Genomic DNA, 17,000 nt, shown 5'->3' with positions numbered 1-17,000 from the left:
AGTGATGTTGAGGCTATGACTAGAACATCCACTGAATGGAGGAGGAGACTCCAGTCCCTGCTCCCATTCCTTACGTTGTCAATTTGCAGAACACCAATCTAATTACATCATCAGTAGGACATCTTGGTAACTTAGCAGAGAGCTCTTCAGTCCTAAGAAATTTTTCATCAAGGTGGTATTTGTATATTCATTTCCAAATAGGTAGATTCCTAGCACTCAGCATATTTGCTGTTTCAAGGGATCCATATCTTATTACAAATATTACATCAGTGTACTTCCTGTCTGTACCATTTAACTTCTTGTTATATCTTTACCACCTGACAAAGACAAATATTGTGGCATTTCCCCCCCAAGTGTGTGTAAAAGGCAGAGAATGTACCTTTTGGAAATCTATTTACACCTCACATTTTATTTCCAGTAAAATGAGTTTTTAAATGTCTAAATTATAACTTAAACAGTACTTAATTTTTTTTAAAACAATATACCCATGTTTTATTCTAGATACATGTAACTCATTAAATTTAACTTCCACAACTGCCACAATGGGATTTAAATGTACCTTTGGATCAAATATCCAGGTGTCTTAGCAATGAACAAGCCACTTAATTAATATTCTACCAAATTCTCTTCAAAATGTCTTCAAAGATTTGAAGGAAAACCATAGGAGAAAATTTCAAGAGCTTGTTTCAGGTAAACTTTTTCTGTTTTCTTTAATAATGTGCGGTGAATGTGGTATGTGTATGACTGAGAGAAGCTCATGCTAGATGCATGACACATTGCAGGGGGTTCATTGAGGGAAACAGAATCATTGGGGTGGTAATCTGTGTTGGACATTAATGCAAAGTTAGCAATAGCAAGTTAGGTGTCCAGTTTCATACCTTGCACTCATTCCTTCGGTGTGAAAAGTTACTAACTCAATGAGCCATTTCTACCTGATTTACAGGTAGTTCAGTTATAACGTGATAGTTATGTTCCTAAGAAACTTCACGTTAAAGAAAGTCACGTTACAGAACAGGCTGTAATTGAACAGGTTCTCCCTGATCACGGTCGCACTGTAACCAATGAGGCCCATGTTGTGCAAATAGTGTTCCCTAATCCATCAATCTCCTTGTAACCAATTCTTGCATGGAGACATGCATTATTGCAGGACTACCTGTACTTAATATTGCAATTGGGCATCTTTTGGAAAAAAGTTCGGTTTTGAAGTAAACTGGCTCCAAATAACTGAATACTGACATTAATAAGTGTTTAAATGTTCCAAAAATCTCTTTGACAAAAAGGATCGAAAAAGAGCCGAGCAGACAGAGGCACACGGAGAGGAAAAGAAAACATTGAAGTTAAAGTGATTATACTGTATATCACAATAATTTCTCATATTTCTTGATACAACTCACTTCTGCTACTAGATGGTTTGCAGTCAACCCTTTTGAGCATGATAAATCCCTTGTAATTTGATCCATTGGTCATGTACCTTATTCTACTACCACTGTCATTTCTAAATAGTTCAGTTATCCCACCCAATTCTTGTCCCTTCCCTATACAATGATATTATAATGTGGAACATTTATTTGTCATCCTGTTCTTTATGCAGCTGTGGTTCATAGTATTCCTGCCCTAGCAGGTGTCTGGCCTTTGGTATATGTGAAATAGACAATCCTATTATAAAAGATGGAAAATATTGACATTGCAGGGCACACTGTATTTTACTAATATTTAATCTCCATATGTCACTCCGCACCTTTGCTAGAAACTTCAATGTCCACATTTATAAAGGAAATTGTCAATTGGTATTTCTTATTGTAATTAGACCTTCCTGTCAGTAGTGGCTTTGTGGCATCTGCCAGCCTATCAATGCTTCTGTTCTTCTTACTGCTATCCTTCCCAAACCACCATAAATGCTGTTAAAAGCAATTTAAGATCCAAGCCATAAATATTGATGCAATATACAATTAAAATAGGGACTAAATTGCTTCTGGCTGAATGGATCCAATTATCCCCGTCTCTACCCTTGCTTGGCCTCGTCTTCCCCTGTTGATTGATGGCAGAATTTCACACAGATAAGGAAACATAATATTATCAGCAAGAGGAAATATACAAAAAAAACCATAGTAATTGGGCCCACAGATATACATGTTCTGCTATTGCTTTAGTGAGAGCTCCATATGAAACAGAATTTATGACCATATCGCATGGCAGATGATGCACCAATCTAGAAGTCAAACATTGACTGGATCCAGAAAATAACATCAGCATATCAATAATTTTTTCAGCATCTGGCTGTATCTGGGTTTATGTAATGTATGAGTCATCATATTAGTGGTATATACACTCTTAAATAATTTCTCTAAGAGCTTTATCCTAATTAACCTACTTTGATCTCATCCATCAAAGCATTGAACGGATATCCCATTTTCAAAGGAACGATACAATTCCCATTTTTTTCAGCCATCCTCAGATATAGTCAATAACAGCAGATAGTAGTAGTTTGGTTGCTTTCAACAGTTTGATAGCATTCCAATCCTGAGAGTATTGAGCTAATCAGAATAAATTGTTGAAAGAGACGTGCCACGAAGTGCCTGTGTGTGGGGTTGATGGTGGGTTGTGAGAAATGTATGTAAGAGGACATCAAGACCAGTCACATGAGAGTTGTATTAACACTTAACCAACATCATGCAAACAGTTTTGTATGATATTGTTTGCAGCTTATTGCTTCAAAATGTGAATTCAAATGGGAAGACGAGATATACTGGAAAATTTATACTTATCAACTGTTACTGGAATGTGTGTGATCATATTTTATTTTAAAAGGATGACCTAGCTGTGAGAATTAGAAGGAACAATGCATTTTAGTCCATGATTGTTAGATGCCACAGATAATGGACAGATCATGCTGATGACTGGCTGATGGTGTCCTGAATCAAGAGGCCTACAGTAATGATTTGAACTGAGAGTTTAATACTCATCTGACACCTCAGCTTCACATCAACCATGGCTGCTGCATCTAAACCAGCAACCCTCATTCAAAATGGTGGCAAGCAGTTTGCTTTCTACAACTAACTAACATTAATAGGAGATCAATAGCTGGAGAATGGCAACTCACTGCAAGCTGCTCTCTGCAGATCTATTCATTATCTCTATTATAATCGTTCTATTCTTAAATCTAAATTCTATGACTCTAAGATGGACTTGCACCTTATTGTCTGCCTGCACTTTGTCTGTAACTGTAACACTTTATTCAGCATTCTGTTTTTGTTTTCCCTAGTACTACCTCAATGCACTGTTGTAATGAAATGATTTGTATGGATGGCATGCATAAGAGATTTTTCACTGTACCTCGGTGTATGTGACAATAATAAACCAATTTAATTCAATTCAGATTTGTACACCAGTAAATATTATAATTTCATGTGGGAAACAGATGAGGCAATTCCCGTTTCACCCAGGTGCTTGTCAACTTTGTTACCAATAACACATCTTTGCAACCTATTCCTTAAAATTCAGATAACTTCACCAGAAGTTTCAAAGAGTACATTTTACAAACCCCAAAGATATCCAAACAAGGAAATCTAGGCTTTCTGGATCACTCCTGACAGGAAATTAGATAATTGTTGGCAAATTGCAGAAGAGGGATATTCATCACTACCTCTGACAGAATATATTGACGGAAGTATAACTAAAAAGCTTCTTACCATGAACTAACTTCAAATGCCTTTTGGTATGATGTAACAGAAGGAAAATGTTTTCTTGAATTTGGACTATTGTGTGCTAGTTTTATGAAAATCAAAATACTCAGCAGGTTGGGTTTATAAATTTATAAAATATCCAAATGCTACATCTGGAATGGCCCGATTGATTAATTATCAAAAGAGGGAAATGACTTTTCTTTGGCGGTGTGATGTTTGTATCCTGTAACATTGAGAAACTTGTTTGACAGGAAACATATCGAAGATACAGTAGAAATGAGTGCTTACTCATCCTGGATAAAAATTAAATGGAATTTTCAATTTCCCTTTTCAAATTAGGCAGACCAAACAGAATGAGAGCAAACTGCAATTAGAAGATACAACAGTCCCAAACAATCAAACATGTCCAGAAGGTTAAGTTACATGGGATCCACAGTGAGTTGGTAAATTGGATCCAAAATTAGCTTGGCCTTTGAAGCCAGAGAGTAGTGGTAGAGGGGAATTTTTCTGACTGGAGGTCTGGGACCAATAGTGTTTCTCAAGGATCAGTGCTTGAACCTCTGTTCTTTGTAATATATATTTGGATGAAAGTGTAGGTGGTCTTTTTAGTAAGTTTGCAGATGATACGAAAATTGGTGGAGTTGTAGATAGTGAGGAAAGTTGTCAAAGCACACAATAGGATATAGATCAATTGGAAATTTGGGCAGAGAAATGGCAAATGCAGTTTGATCTGGATAAGTAAGGCGATGTATTCTGTGAGGTCAAATGCAAAAGGAAAGTATACAGTAAATGGCAGGACCCTTAGGAACACTGAGGTGCAGAAGGATCTTGGGGGGCAAGTACATAGCTCCCTGGAAGTGGCAACATAAGTGGAAAGGATGAAGCAGCTCTACAATATGCTTGCCTTCATCAGCCAGGTCATTGGATATAAAGGTTGGGAAGTCACTTTGGAGCTGTATAAAATTTTGGTTGGGCCACATTTGGAGTATTGTGTTCAGTTGTGGTTGCCACATTACAGGAAGGATGTGGAGGATTTGGAGAGCTTGCAGAAGAGGTTCACCATGACTTTGCCCGGATTGGAGTGTATTAGCTTTTTGAAGAGGTTAGACAGACTTGAATTGTTTTCTGTGGACCATTGGAGGCAGAGGGGTGACTTGACAGAGGTATATAAATGATGAGACTCATAGATACGGTAGAGAGTCAGAGTTTTGTTCCCCAGGGTGGAAATGTCAAATAGTAGAGGACAGAGGTTTAAGGAGGAAAGTTTCAAGTTTTTTTTACACTGAGAGTGGTAGGTACCTGGAACATGCTGCTGGGAGGGGTGATAGAAGCAGATACAATAGTAATGTCTAAGACGCACTTAAACGGACACAGGAGAAAGCAGTAAATATAAGTATAGGGAGCACGTCCAGGCAGATGGGATTAGTTTGGAATGGCATCATGGTTGGTGCAGACAATAGGCTGAAGAGCCTGTTCCTTTGCTGTACTGTTCTATAGGATGTATTGAGACCATCGCATCATAATTAAATACCAACTTCAGTTAACTTTCTATAATTAAAACATAGTAAGATCACTAATTAGAAATATTATTGCCTGTAAAACAATTTACAATAATTCAATTTGATTCCTTTCCAGAATGCCCAGTCACTTATTAGATACATAAGCATCATGATGTTATGATAGGCAATTGTCTTATGATCAGTTATGACAAGTACTGACCTCAGACCAGATGATAACAATTTGTTTCCTAAATATTGGGCTATATTAAATAATTTCTGAAATAGTTTAAGCTAGAAGTGCAATATAAATTTGTCTGTAGTGCACAGAAAACCTATAATTCAAATATAGTAATACTTAATCTCAACTGACCTCTGCAAATATACAACAATCTCACATGAGCTAACACAGTTGCACACAATCAACAATATCGCATCAGATAAATGTTCAGAGTTCCAAACCCTACTGCAACATGCACCAGTGTTCATTGTCTGCAAGATAGGGCTTACATTAGACAGGAACCTGCTTTTTGGTTGATTCAAAATTGGCATTGTCTCAAGATCCTTGCACAATAATATGGTCACAACTTGGCCAAATAAGCATCAGAGGTCCAACAGGATATTGAGAGTGTCTCAGGAGACTCAGACTTCAACTACTACCATTGGGAAACAGACTCTCTGGGTCGGTGATAAAAGGACAATTACTTCAAGAAATGCTCAAGGAAGATTACTGTAAATTTTTAAAACTACTTTTGGTCTAGGTGTAGAAGGCTACTCAGCCCTAATAAACAAACAAGCACCAGAAACCTTGAGCTCGCCATTTCAAAACTCAATTTCAACCACATAAATGCAACATGAATTTTTAAAAACATTCTCCATCCCACAGTTATGAAAGCTCCCATAACATCAGCAATCTTAGCAACTGCGGCATGATCTCCAGTAGGTAAAAGACACAGCTGATGTACGAATGTGGTTTCCAGCACAACCAGGGAAGATTATTTTCCTTTAATAGGTTGCTTAGAAACCTCTGCTAAAAAGGAATAAAACAGAGCTGAAGATTTCAAGATATATTAGTACATGGCAATTTTAATGTCAACCTTTCACCAATGCTCTCAAGATAAAGATCTAAACTTTCACAGCCTTGGGGCATCCCAAATCAGGCAATCATTTTGAGGTTTAGCAATTTAGAGAAAATAAAAATAGGGAAAATCTAGTATTCATTTTCCACACAGCAAGTTTCCATAACAATTTGCAAGACAAATAACCAAATAAATAGAGGATCAAAGATGGTGGGTCATTGAATTGCTCAAACTTTCTGCAGTTACTCACCTAAGCTACTTGGAAACCTGTGAGCCATACAGCCAAGGAGGACAAGGGCAGTAGGTGAACACGAACACCACCATCTGCAGGTTCCCCTCCAAGTCACACACCAGCTTGGAAATGCCTTGCTGGTCTTTCATAGTCATTGGGTCTAAATCCTGGAACACCCTGTTCAACAGTACTGTGGAAGTCCTTCACCAGAAGGACTGCAGTGCTTTAAGAAGCTGGTTTGCCATTACCTTCAGGGCTCGCTTGGGATGGACAATCAATTTGGGTTTTGCCAGCAACACTCATATCATGAAAAATGAGTAAATTAAAAAAAAAGTAGTCAGTCCCATTCTGACTCTTCTACTGTAGCTCTGCAAGTTTTTAATTTAGTAGTTGGAATAATTAGGAAGTTTTTAAATCAAAAGAGCAGGGAAGAAAGGCAAATGTTATTAGGCTTTTGAAGAACAAAAAGAAAGCAATGTGCAGAAGATAGGAAGGCATGGCCTGCTTAGGACAGTCAGCATGGCTTTGTGCAAGGCAGGTTATGCCTTACAAACTTGATCGAGTTTTTTTTTTGAGGTGACAAAGGAGCTTGATGAGGATAAGACAGTGTACGTTATCTACATGGACATTAGTCTGGCATTTGATAAGGTTTCTCATGGTATGTTTTTTCTGAAAATAAATAGGCATAAGATCCAGGGTGAACTGCAAGTTTGGATTCAGAACTGGCTTGCCCATTGAAGACAGAGAGTAGGAGTGGAAGGGTGTTATTCTGGCTGGAGGTCCATAACCAGTGGTTTCCACAAGGATTGGTGCTGGGACCTCCATTGTTTGTGATATATATCAATGATTTGGATGAAAATGTAGTTGGGCGGATTAGCAAGTTTGCGATGACACCAAGATTCTTGGAATTGTGGACAGTGTAAAGGACTATCAAAGAACACAGCAGGATATAGATCAGTTACAGATATGGGCAGAGAAGTGGCAGATGGAGTTTAAACTGGTATTCTTTTTTAAATTGGTTTATTATTGTCACATGTACCGAGGTATAGTGAAAAACTTGGTTTTACATACCATCCGTACAGATCAATTCATTACAGCAGTGCATTGAGGTAGTACAAGGGAAAACACCGACAAAGTACAGAATAATGTGTTACAATTACAGAGAAAGCGCAGCGCAAGTAGACAATAAGGTGAAAGGTCACAATGAGGTAGATTGTGAGGTCAAGAGTTCATCCTATTGCACAAGAGAACCGTGCAATAGTCTTCTAACAGTAGGATAGAAGCTGTCCTTGAGCCTGGTGGTATGTGCTTTCAGGTTTTTGTATCTCCAGCCCAATGGGAAGGGGGAAGCAGAGAGAATGTCTGGGGTGCATGGGGTCTTTGGTTATGCTGGCTGTTTTACCGAAAAAGGGAGGAGAAGTATTGACAGAGTCCATGGAGGGGAGGATGGTTTCTGTGATGTGCTGAGCTGCATCCACGACTCTGCAGTTTCTTGTCTTGGGCAGAGCAGTTGCCATACTGAGCCATGATGCATCTAGATAGGAAGCTTTCTACGGTGCATCGATAAAAATTGGTGAGGGTCAAAGGGGACATGCCAAATTTTTTTAGCCTCCTGAAGAAGTAGAGGCACTGGCGTCAACGTGGTTGGACCAGGACAGGCTATTGATGTTCACTCCTGGGAACTTGAAACTCTCAACCCTCTCGACCTCAGCACTGTTGATGTAAACAGAAGCCCGTGCACCATCCCCTTCCTGAAGTCAAATGTGAGGCGTTGCAATTTGGGAGGTCAAATGAAAGGAGAAAGTATACAGTTAATGGCCGGTCCCTTAATAGCATTGATGTACAGAGGATTCTTGGGGCCCAAGTCCATAGTTCACTGAAAGTAGCTGTGCAAGTGAATAAGGTGGTAAAGGCAGTATATGGCATGTTTGCCTTAATTGGTAGGGGTGTTGAGTACAGGAGTAAGGAAGTTATGCTACAGCTATGTAAAACTTTAGTCAGACTGCACTTGGAGTATTGTGTGCAATTCTGGTCACCCCATTACAGAAAGGATATGGAGACTGTGGAGAGGGTGCAGGAGAGGTTCACCAGGATGCTGCCAGGATTAGAGGGTAGGAGCTATAAGGAGAGGTTGGACAAACTTGGGTTGTTCTCCCTAGAGCAGAGGCTGAGGGGAAACCTGATAAAAGGTTTTTAAAATGATGATAGGCATCGATAGGGTAGACAGTCAGAATCTTTTCCCCCCAGGTAGAAATGTCAAGCACCAGAGGACATGTTTTCAAAGTTTTGGTGGGGCAGGGGGTGTGATAGTTTAAAAGGCAACATGGGGGGAAAAGTTTTTCTTAAAATATATAAGCACAGAGAGCGGTAGGTGCCTGCAATAGGTTACCAGGTATATAGTGGAAGCAGGCACTTTGGTGGAGTTTAAAAGGCTTTTAAATAGATACATGAATATGGAGGGAATGGAAGGATATAGATGATACACAGGAGGAGGACATTCAGTATAATTTGGCATCAAGATTGGCACAATGTCATGGGCTGAATGGCTTGTCCAGTGCTGTACTGTTCGTTGTTCTATAGCACCAGAGGAACTGGGCAATTGAATATCTGAACGTGATCAATCTCTAATCAGACAAATCAAGTATTGCCATCACTTTTGAATGTTACACTGAGGTCATTCTCATCTGACCAAGGGGGCTGATAGGGGTTCCTCAAGTTAAATGGCCAATTTGAAAAGACAATATCCAAGGTAATATGATATTGCCTCAGTACAGGAGGCAAGTACCGGTCTGGATTATTTGGTCAAGGTTCTGTCATAACCTTGAGCAGTGGCAGTCTAGAAGCCACTTCAATAAGCCTCTAATAGGGCTTATTTCTGTCTTAGTATTGCCATGGTCTTTGCCAACAATTTAACAGCAAGTTCAAAATCACAGTTCAGTACTTCAACATTGCAATCTATAGAAAATGCTCCAAGGTATGACTATTTAACTAGGTTCCTCACCAATTCTTTCTACCAGTCTGGAGTAAATAACCAAAACCAATTTGCGTATTCAATTTCACAACCAATTAAACAATTTCAGTCCATTCCATCTAAGCTGCATTGATAATTTGGCAGCTTCCTCAACATCTGCTGATTGTGACAGTGGTCATGGAGGGAAGAAACAAGCCTTCTCCATAAGAAAGAGACATCTCAACCTCACTTCTACTTTTCCAAATCGCTTACCCGACATGGACTGAAAACTGGAAGACTTGTACAATAGGATCGGTAGCTCACAATATATTTATCATCACACATTCTAGTTGTAATGCATTTGAGGCAAGGAAGTAAATTTAAAGGGGAGCTGTGGAAGGAAGTGTGAAAGTTCAGAACAACTCATATCCACTTAGTTTTATCAAAGGCAGAGCCTTCCACATCTCTGGGGTCTTAGCCCCACCATTGCTCAATGACAGTTGCAGAACACATGCAAAGAATTAAAAGTGTGCCTCTTACCATTTTCTTTTCTCCATCTTTAGGATCATCCACATACGAGAGGATGAAGTCAATTCTTCTGATTCCATCACAAAAGAAGACCGAGTCTTTGCTGTAGATCTGTTTATCAATCTAAGGAATAAACAGAAGATGAATTATGAAAAACTAGCCAATGGTTTTGGTTTAGACTCTTGTTTTCTGACATGTTACAGGAGAACAGGCCAAATTTCCAGAACAGAGCAGAAAATAGTTTACTTAAAAGGCAAATCGCCAAGATATGGCTACAGCTCATACCTCATGCACAATTACCCAACAAAAGCAATGATATATACGGGATCTGCTGCAGAATAAGTGGTCTAATCCTGTTAAAATGCCTTTCAAAAACAACACTGGACTATTGTTTCACTTGCAAAGTTATTAAACACAATTGTGACTATAGTACAAATAGCTATCTTGTCTCGTAAATAACATTCCAGCAGTGCCTGGGTGTACTTTTCAGAAACAAGTCCTGAAAGACCAGCATTTCAAATTATCTTATTTTCTTTTATATATTTTCCTTACAACAGACTTGATGGCCCTTTTTCTATGCCTGTTCTCAAAGCAATCCCATCAATCCAATTCCCCCACTTATTTCCCTGCAACCTATGCTCCATCACGTGCTCATTAACTACCTCCAATTCTCTTGCCAACCACCAACCCCAGGGCAAAATATGAATTATCTAAAAGCAAGCCTTTGGGACATGGGAGCAAATTTGAGAATCTGGAAGAAACCCATGCGGTCACAGCGAGAATGTGCAAACTCCTATACAGGCAGCACCAGAGGTCAGAAATGAACATGGGTTACTGGAGCTGTGATGCATGGTTTACTACTTGGCTTCTTCAGGGTTCTGTTAGTGCCAGATGATGGGACTCAATACAAGTGAAATCTAGAGCACAGAACAGTACAGCGCAACAACAGACCCTTTGGCCCACGATATCTGTGCCAGTCATGATGCCGATACAGACCAATCCTATCTGCCTGCACGTGGTCTATATCCCTCCATGCCCTGCCTGTTCACGTGCCTGTCTAAATAACTCTTAAACATTGCTATTGCACCTGCTTCTACCACTTGCCCAGGCAGTGCATTCCAGGCACCTCCCACTCTCCATGTAAGAAATAAAACCTCAAATCTCCTTTAAACTTTCCCCCTCTCACCTTAAAACTATGCCCTCTAATATTTCCACCCTGGGAAAATGTCTCTATTTACAGTAATGAAGGTAAAATCCATTGGATTCAATGGGTGAGAACAGTTTCAATGCACAAAAAAGGTTCGTTAAAATGGGCTGTCAGGAAAAGGCCTGTGTATGCAATAATAACAAAAAGACCATTCATCTTTCCATAGATGCTATTCGACCTGCTGAGTTTTGAGCATTTACAATATATGCAATTGTTTTTGATTTTCATTTGTTATGTGTGTGACCGTGGACCTCAATGAGATGATGACCAATAATCTGGTTTTGATGGTGTGCAAAACATGGAGGGGTAAACAAACCCAGGTCAAGGTGAATTACAACAGGAAATGTCAAGTCCAATTTCCTGAAACTTACTCTCATTTCCTCATGACGAGGCCACTAAGCCCATCAAGCCAGCTCTCAGTATTTCCAGAAGTCTCTTTCCCCCATAGTTTGTCTATACTCTATTCTCTCTCACGTGCCCAGCACATCTCCCCGATTTTCCTGCCACCCTGCTACACAATTTATAGTTGCCAATTAAGCTACCAACTCACTCGTCTTTGGGACATGGGAGGAAACCAGAGCAACTAGGAAAACCCATGAGATCACAGGGCTGGGGGGTTGGGTGGGGGGGGGGGGTGGATATGCAAACTCCACACAGACAGCACTCAAGGTCATTGGAACACAGGCTGTGTAGCAGCAGCAGCACTAACTGCAGTATTTCAACAAGAAACAAACACTTCAGGGTACTTCTTAAACTCTTAACGTACACAAAAACCAGGCATGTTTTTATCCAGTTTCTCGGCTAATTATTCTCAAAGGCACATCTTGGTCTGGGACACTATCTTGGCTTTGGCCTGTACTTTCCAAGCTGCTGCCATCTATGGTCTAGAGGAAATGAGTACAGTACCATGGAAATAATGAGTCAGCATGCAGGCACACTACAGAGATTTTATACAGCAGAACACCGTGACTCACTCAGCACAAACATGGATAGAACTTCTGAACTTTTATGGGAAATGCTCTTGCTCTGACTAATTTACATGGCGTCTTGGCTATAAATCATCACATTGTATAAACACACAAAAATTCAGTTAACAATTTGGATGCCAGTTTTTTTTTTTGGAAAAAGAACTTTAAAAACAAAATCCCACCCTTCCAAGATGATGTTTAAACATTTGCTTCCTCAGAATCTAAAAACAGTATCTTGCATGCGAGTTGAATTTAGCAGGCCCTCCCACTCTTACACTAAAACTATGTTATGTGCTCTGTGATGCTTATACAAAACAGCCCCAAACTGGAGTTGGTAGGGGTTAAGAATGCAGTTCCTTCAACCTTCCAATGGATACAATGGGCCGAACAGTCTACTTCTGTTCCTATATCTTATGGTTTTAATGATAAATATGGTGATCCACTGACATGACTTGTGATGCAACATATTTCTCCAGAAGTTTGGATACACAGTGGTTATTATTCATTTTTTCTCTCTTTGCCCCTAACCATCCCAAAAAATAGACATTTGCACCCATTTCTGTACTGAATTGTGTTGCTGCAGAAAGTTGCCTCAGTGTTTCAGATCAAGACTCACTGTTGCACATCTTACAATTCCCACCTTTGATAGGTGTGCACAATATTATCGGCCATGCCACAGCCTTTCGAGACATCAGAGGGACCTAGAGCACCTTGTTTCAAGGAGTGACTCTACTGGAACAATCGGGCTTTAAAAAGGATGATCCTGGTGTAGAAGTCACATCACTTACCTCTTCTACTCAAGGCCCTCGCCATAAGGTACCAACTAACCCCTGCCCCAACTCCTTCCTCCGAACTAATTTCCCCCCCCACCAAGAGTAAGAAGTCCCGATGCTCCTTGATCTGGCTGTCTGACTGGTGATTTGACTTCCTGATCTTCCTCTCCCCAACCCACAAGACACGGATGACTTGCCAGGACTGCCGACCCCACTTGCACCCAACAATCTTGATCCAGAATCTGCCCTGGATGGGATATTATCCTTTGCAAAGACCACACCAAGAAAGTGTACCACAGCATTTCAACAGCAAATGAGGGCTTGAGCATTGAAATTGCAGTGAGGATCCACAACTGGAAAGTCTTTGGCCTACTGCACCACCACCAAACACTTTAGCTCTTGGGCTACACACCAGTTTCTGGTCTGTTATTTGCACCAAACACACTTGTATCAATCTGCCTCCCACCTCACAATCTCCAAAAATTCAAGCTCAGCTAAGCTCCACTAACTATAGTTGAACTTGCTCAACTATCATGATCACGTCCACCCTTATTTTATCCATTTTTCAGGATGTGGACTGATCACTGACAAGGCCAGCATTTACCGCCCGTTCCCAATTAGCCTTGATAAGGTGACGGTTACTCATCTTTTGGAACTGCCACCCTCCTTCCCATAAAGGTAATCTCACAACAGATATGAACCCAGGGACTAGGATGGTGTGCGGCTCAGAGAGAAACCTGCGAGCGGCAGTGTTCCCAAGCAAGAGAGCTAATCGTCCTTTATGTGAGAGGCACAGGTTTAGGGAAGCTATCACCTGACTGAGCAACTACAATGCATTTTGTAGAAGGGACTCAACTGGTTGTGGAGGGAACGAGTGTTTAGGATGATGGATAGGGTGCTAGTCATACCGACAAGCTGATGGAATGCTGGAGCTGCAAATGGAGGTATAGCCTGTGAAGGATTTGCCAAACAATGAGGTTACAGGCTGTGGTGGTGTACATTTCTGCTGCTGCTGCTGATGGCCCACAGTACCAGTGATGGCTACTTGTGAGCTGCAAGATCTGATCGAGTCGGTCCCAATTGTAGTGCCTCATAACACAATGAAGGAAGTCCTTGGTGTGGAGATGGGACTATCGCCGCAAGGATAGTGCAGTGGTCTCTCCTACCAATATGGTCATGGACAGATGCAACATGCAGATGGGCAACAACATGGTTCTTAGTTTATCCCTTGCACCAGTTCACTCACAATCCACTGTTGACACATTCTGGCCTCTACATCATGTGGGTCTCAGCCAGCCTAGTGACGGATGGTGCAGCCAAGCTACTTTTGGCAATGGACATGGTGGATTGATAAAACCAAGTGGATTGTTAGGCCATTTCAGCGGGTAGTGAAGAACAGATCTCGTTGCTGCAGTCTGGAGTCCCACACAAAAGATGATAGATTTCCATTCCCGAAAGGACAAAAAAGTGAACCAGGTGTCTCTGAAAGACAACTTGGCAATTCTGTGGTTGTCATTACCAATAGTCGGTGTTTGTTAATAAATTCCAAATGAATACCTGGATTTTAGTTCCATGATGGGATTTCAGCTCTGGATCATTAATTCAGGACCATACAGTCCCAAACTAAGGACTTTAGAAAATGGCAATCGCAATGAAATCATTCTACTTCATTGTCACTTCCTTCATTCCGTGGCTTTGCCCTTTCCCAGACTCTTATAGTTTCTTCCAGCTGCACATGAACTTGTGTCCCTCCTCCACATTCCACAATTGCTTCAGCAATAGCTATCTTGTCAACCATCAGTAGCCCCAGAAAATCTTGGTTCTCATCAACAGCTTCGCCCAAAAGAATCCTCCAATGACTTTCCCTGCTTGGCTGACTAATTAAAAACAGCAATCAGACTCCAATCTACATATTTAAAGAAAGATTGGTGGGGTATTGAGCCATTTTCTTATGAGTATGCTTAAAAGGATAGTGTTGGATTCAACTGTTTTAACTAGTTTTTTTTTAAAACATGCAAAGTGTTTAATACACCTTAAGTGGCTGCTCAAGGAATGGCCGCTTCCCAGCTTATTGGTTCTTCCATCAGGTGAATACGTGTTTTCTCATTGGTTGGTTTTGCCACAGGTATCTAATAGGTTTTCTTATTGGGAGTACCTCTCATCTCAGGTATAAAAGGTGTTATTTTTTGATAATCACCCTTGCTCTCTCCTCCCTCTCCCACCCCCAGCTGATACTTAGTTCCTTTGTCTCGGCTCATCTTCTAGTAGTAAAGCTAGTGCCATATGTTCTGTGACTGTTTCTTAGTTTTAAACTTTTCCAAGAAAACTTTGTGAAACGCCAAGTTGTTTTCAACTCATTCTTGGACTCCTGAAAGAACCTGTGGATTCGAAAATAAATGGATCTGACAATAGGTTAAAATGGAAGACAACTTGGGTGAAGTTTCTTGCTAACTACATGGTTTCAGTGTGTTAACAGCTTCGGTGTGTTTTTGATTTATGTGAGGCAGGTTGCATTGATAGGCACAGAATGGCAGGTGCATTAAGAGTAACGAGTAGAGACAGAGAAAAGTCAAAAGTAATGAATGATTAGGAGAGAAGCATGGAACATCCCTGCAAATGGAGTTTCCAAAGTAGTTCCAGTAGCCAGACTAATGGCATGTTCCAAGAATTCTTATCCTATTTGCAGAAATTTTAATCAGAGAAAGACAATCATTCTATTTCATCTCTGCCTTGAGGTATTCAATGGTTTACAGTGTTAATCACCAGAGTCTGGGCATTTGTTACATTACAATAGTAAAAATTACACAAGACAGCAAAACCTCTAGCCCTTGGATTGCCGCAATTTTTTTTTAAAGAAACAATTCCATCATTCCAGATAAAGAATTGCTTGTTTAACAGAATGAATACTGCTTGACATCATAGATAGTTTAAATAGCCCAATGAAGAAGATGTTCCAAACCTCCAAATATGATTTAAGTCATAAGCAAGCTGAATTCACTCCATGAATTAGAGTGGGAAGATATAAAGCACACAATTTTATGGGTCAATTTTAAATAAATTATTTATTGTCAGTTTAAAAAGTGAAGAGTCAAGTATTATGCCATATGAATTAGGATCTTAAAAGATTATCCTGGTAGCAAAATCTTTTCCCACTGCATAAAGGGCATCCAGGTAACAATGGTGGCTTGTATTGGATTGGGACACAATTTAGCTGTGCAGCTTCACAGGCACAAAGACAATGAAGTATGCACTTCCTGGCATTGAAAATGGAAAATCAACATGAGCTCATATCCTGTGTGAATATTGTTCTGCAGAAGCAGCTCAGTTATGCTCACCATCTGCTTTTTTAAAATAAGCAACATAATGGAGGCAATTTAAAGCAACAAGCTATTTTTCAACCAACACAAGAAAATGGTCAGAATAGGATTTTAAAATAATTAAATATTCTTAACCATTTCAGGAATCAGCAAACCTATACACCTTATGCAAGGCAATCTACAGTGACATAAATAAGCTCTTTTCCTGTAGTCACCTTGTGAAGGGCAATGGGAATTTAAAAAAAAGAACATGAGGATACACAAGGATCTTCTGACACTGCATTAGTTAATGTGGTTGAAGAAATGGCACATTGCCAGGTTGAACAAATATTTTTCTATTTTACTTTGTTTCTTTCAAAAGGAAATTTATTTTGGTATTGCTGGATGCGTAGTACAGAGACCAGGACACCTACAAATCTGTCATGGCATGAGGAGTTTAATGTTAGCTTAAAATATGAAAATTAAACAGCTGGCACAAAACAAAACTTCAACATCTGCTTTTCTGTATAATAACACAACCATTTACCCACTTAATTACTATTATAAGAGCTTTTGAAAATGCAGCCCTTTCTCTTATAGTTCCAAAACATCAAGGCTTAAACAGAGAACAAGGTTTACTGCCCATACTGCTGCCTTCTGCTACCTGTAGATTTTCAGCATCCTGTTTCCTACCAAACTGTCACAGCTAAACAGCCATCCACAGGTTTCAGGAAGTGGTGAGCGGACTCGAGAAAAATGTGAAAACAAAACTTTAGCACAACTGATAC

At 40.0% G+C, this 17,000-nt stretch overlaps 1 protein-coding gene across 4 annotated transcripts in view; it reads right to left on the bottom strand.

The window, feature by feature from the left end:
* ano5a (anoctamin 5a) overlaps positions 1-17,000 on the bottom strand; it is a 117,393-nt gene that overhangs the window by 57,726 nt on the left and 42,667 nt on the right. For all 4 annotated transcript variants that reach the window (XM_052029294.1, XM_052029296.1, XM_052029293.1 and 1 more), the window contains one exon: positions 9,981-10,091. In XM_052029294.1, the coding sequence (XP_051885254.1) occupies positions 9,981-10,091 (111 nt within the window). The remainder of the gene's footprint in view (positions 1-9,980; positions 10,092-17,000) is intronic.

The sequence above is a fragment of the Pristis pectinata genome, chromosome 14 (genome assembly GCF_009764475.1).
Source record: "Pristis pectinata isolate sPriPec2 chromosome 14, sPriPec2.1.pri, whole genome shotgun sequence".
Classification (NCBI taxonomy): domain Eukaryota; kingdom Metazoa; phylum Chordata; class Chondrichthyes; order Rhinopristiformes; family Pristidae; genus Pristis; species Pristis pectinata.
Note: the sequence above shows the minus strand (reverse complement) of the source record. Positions and strands in the feature narration are given on the sequence as shown.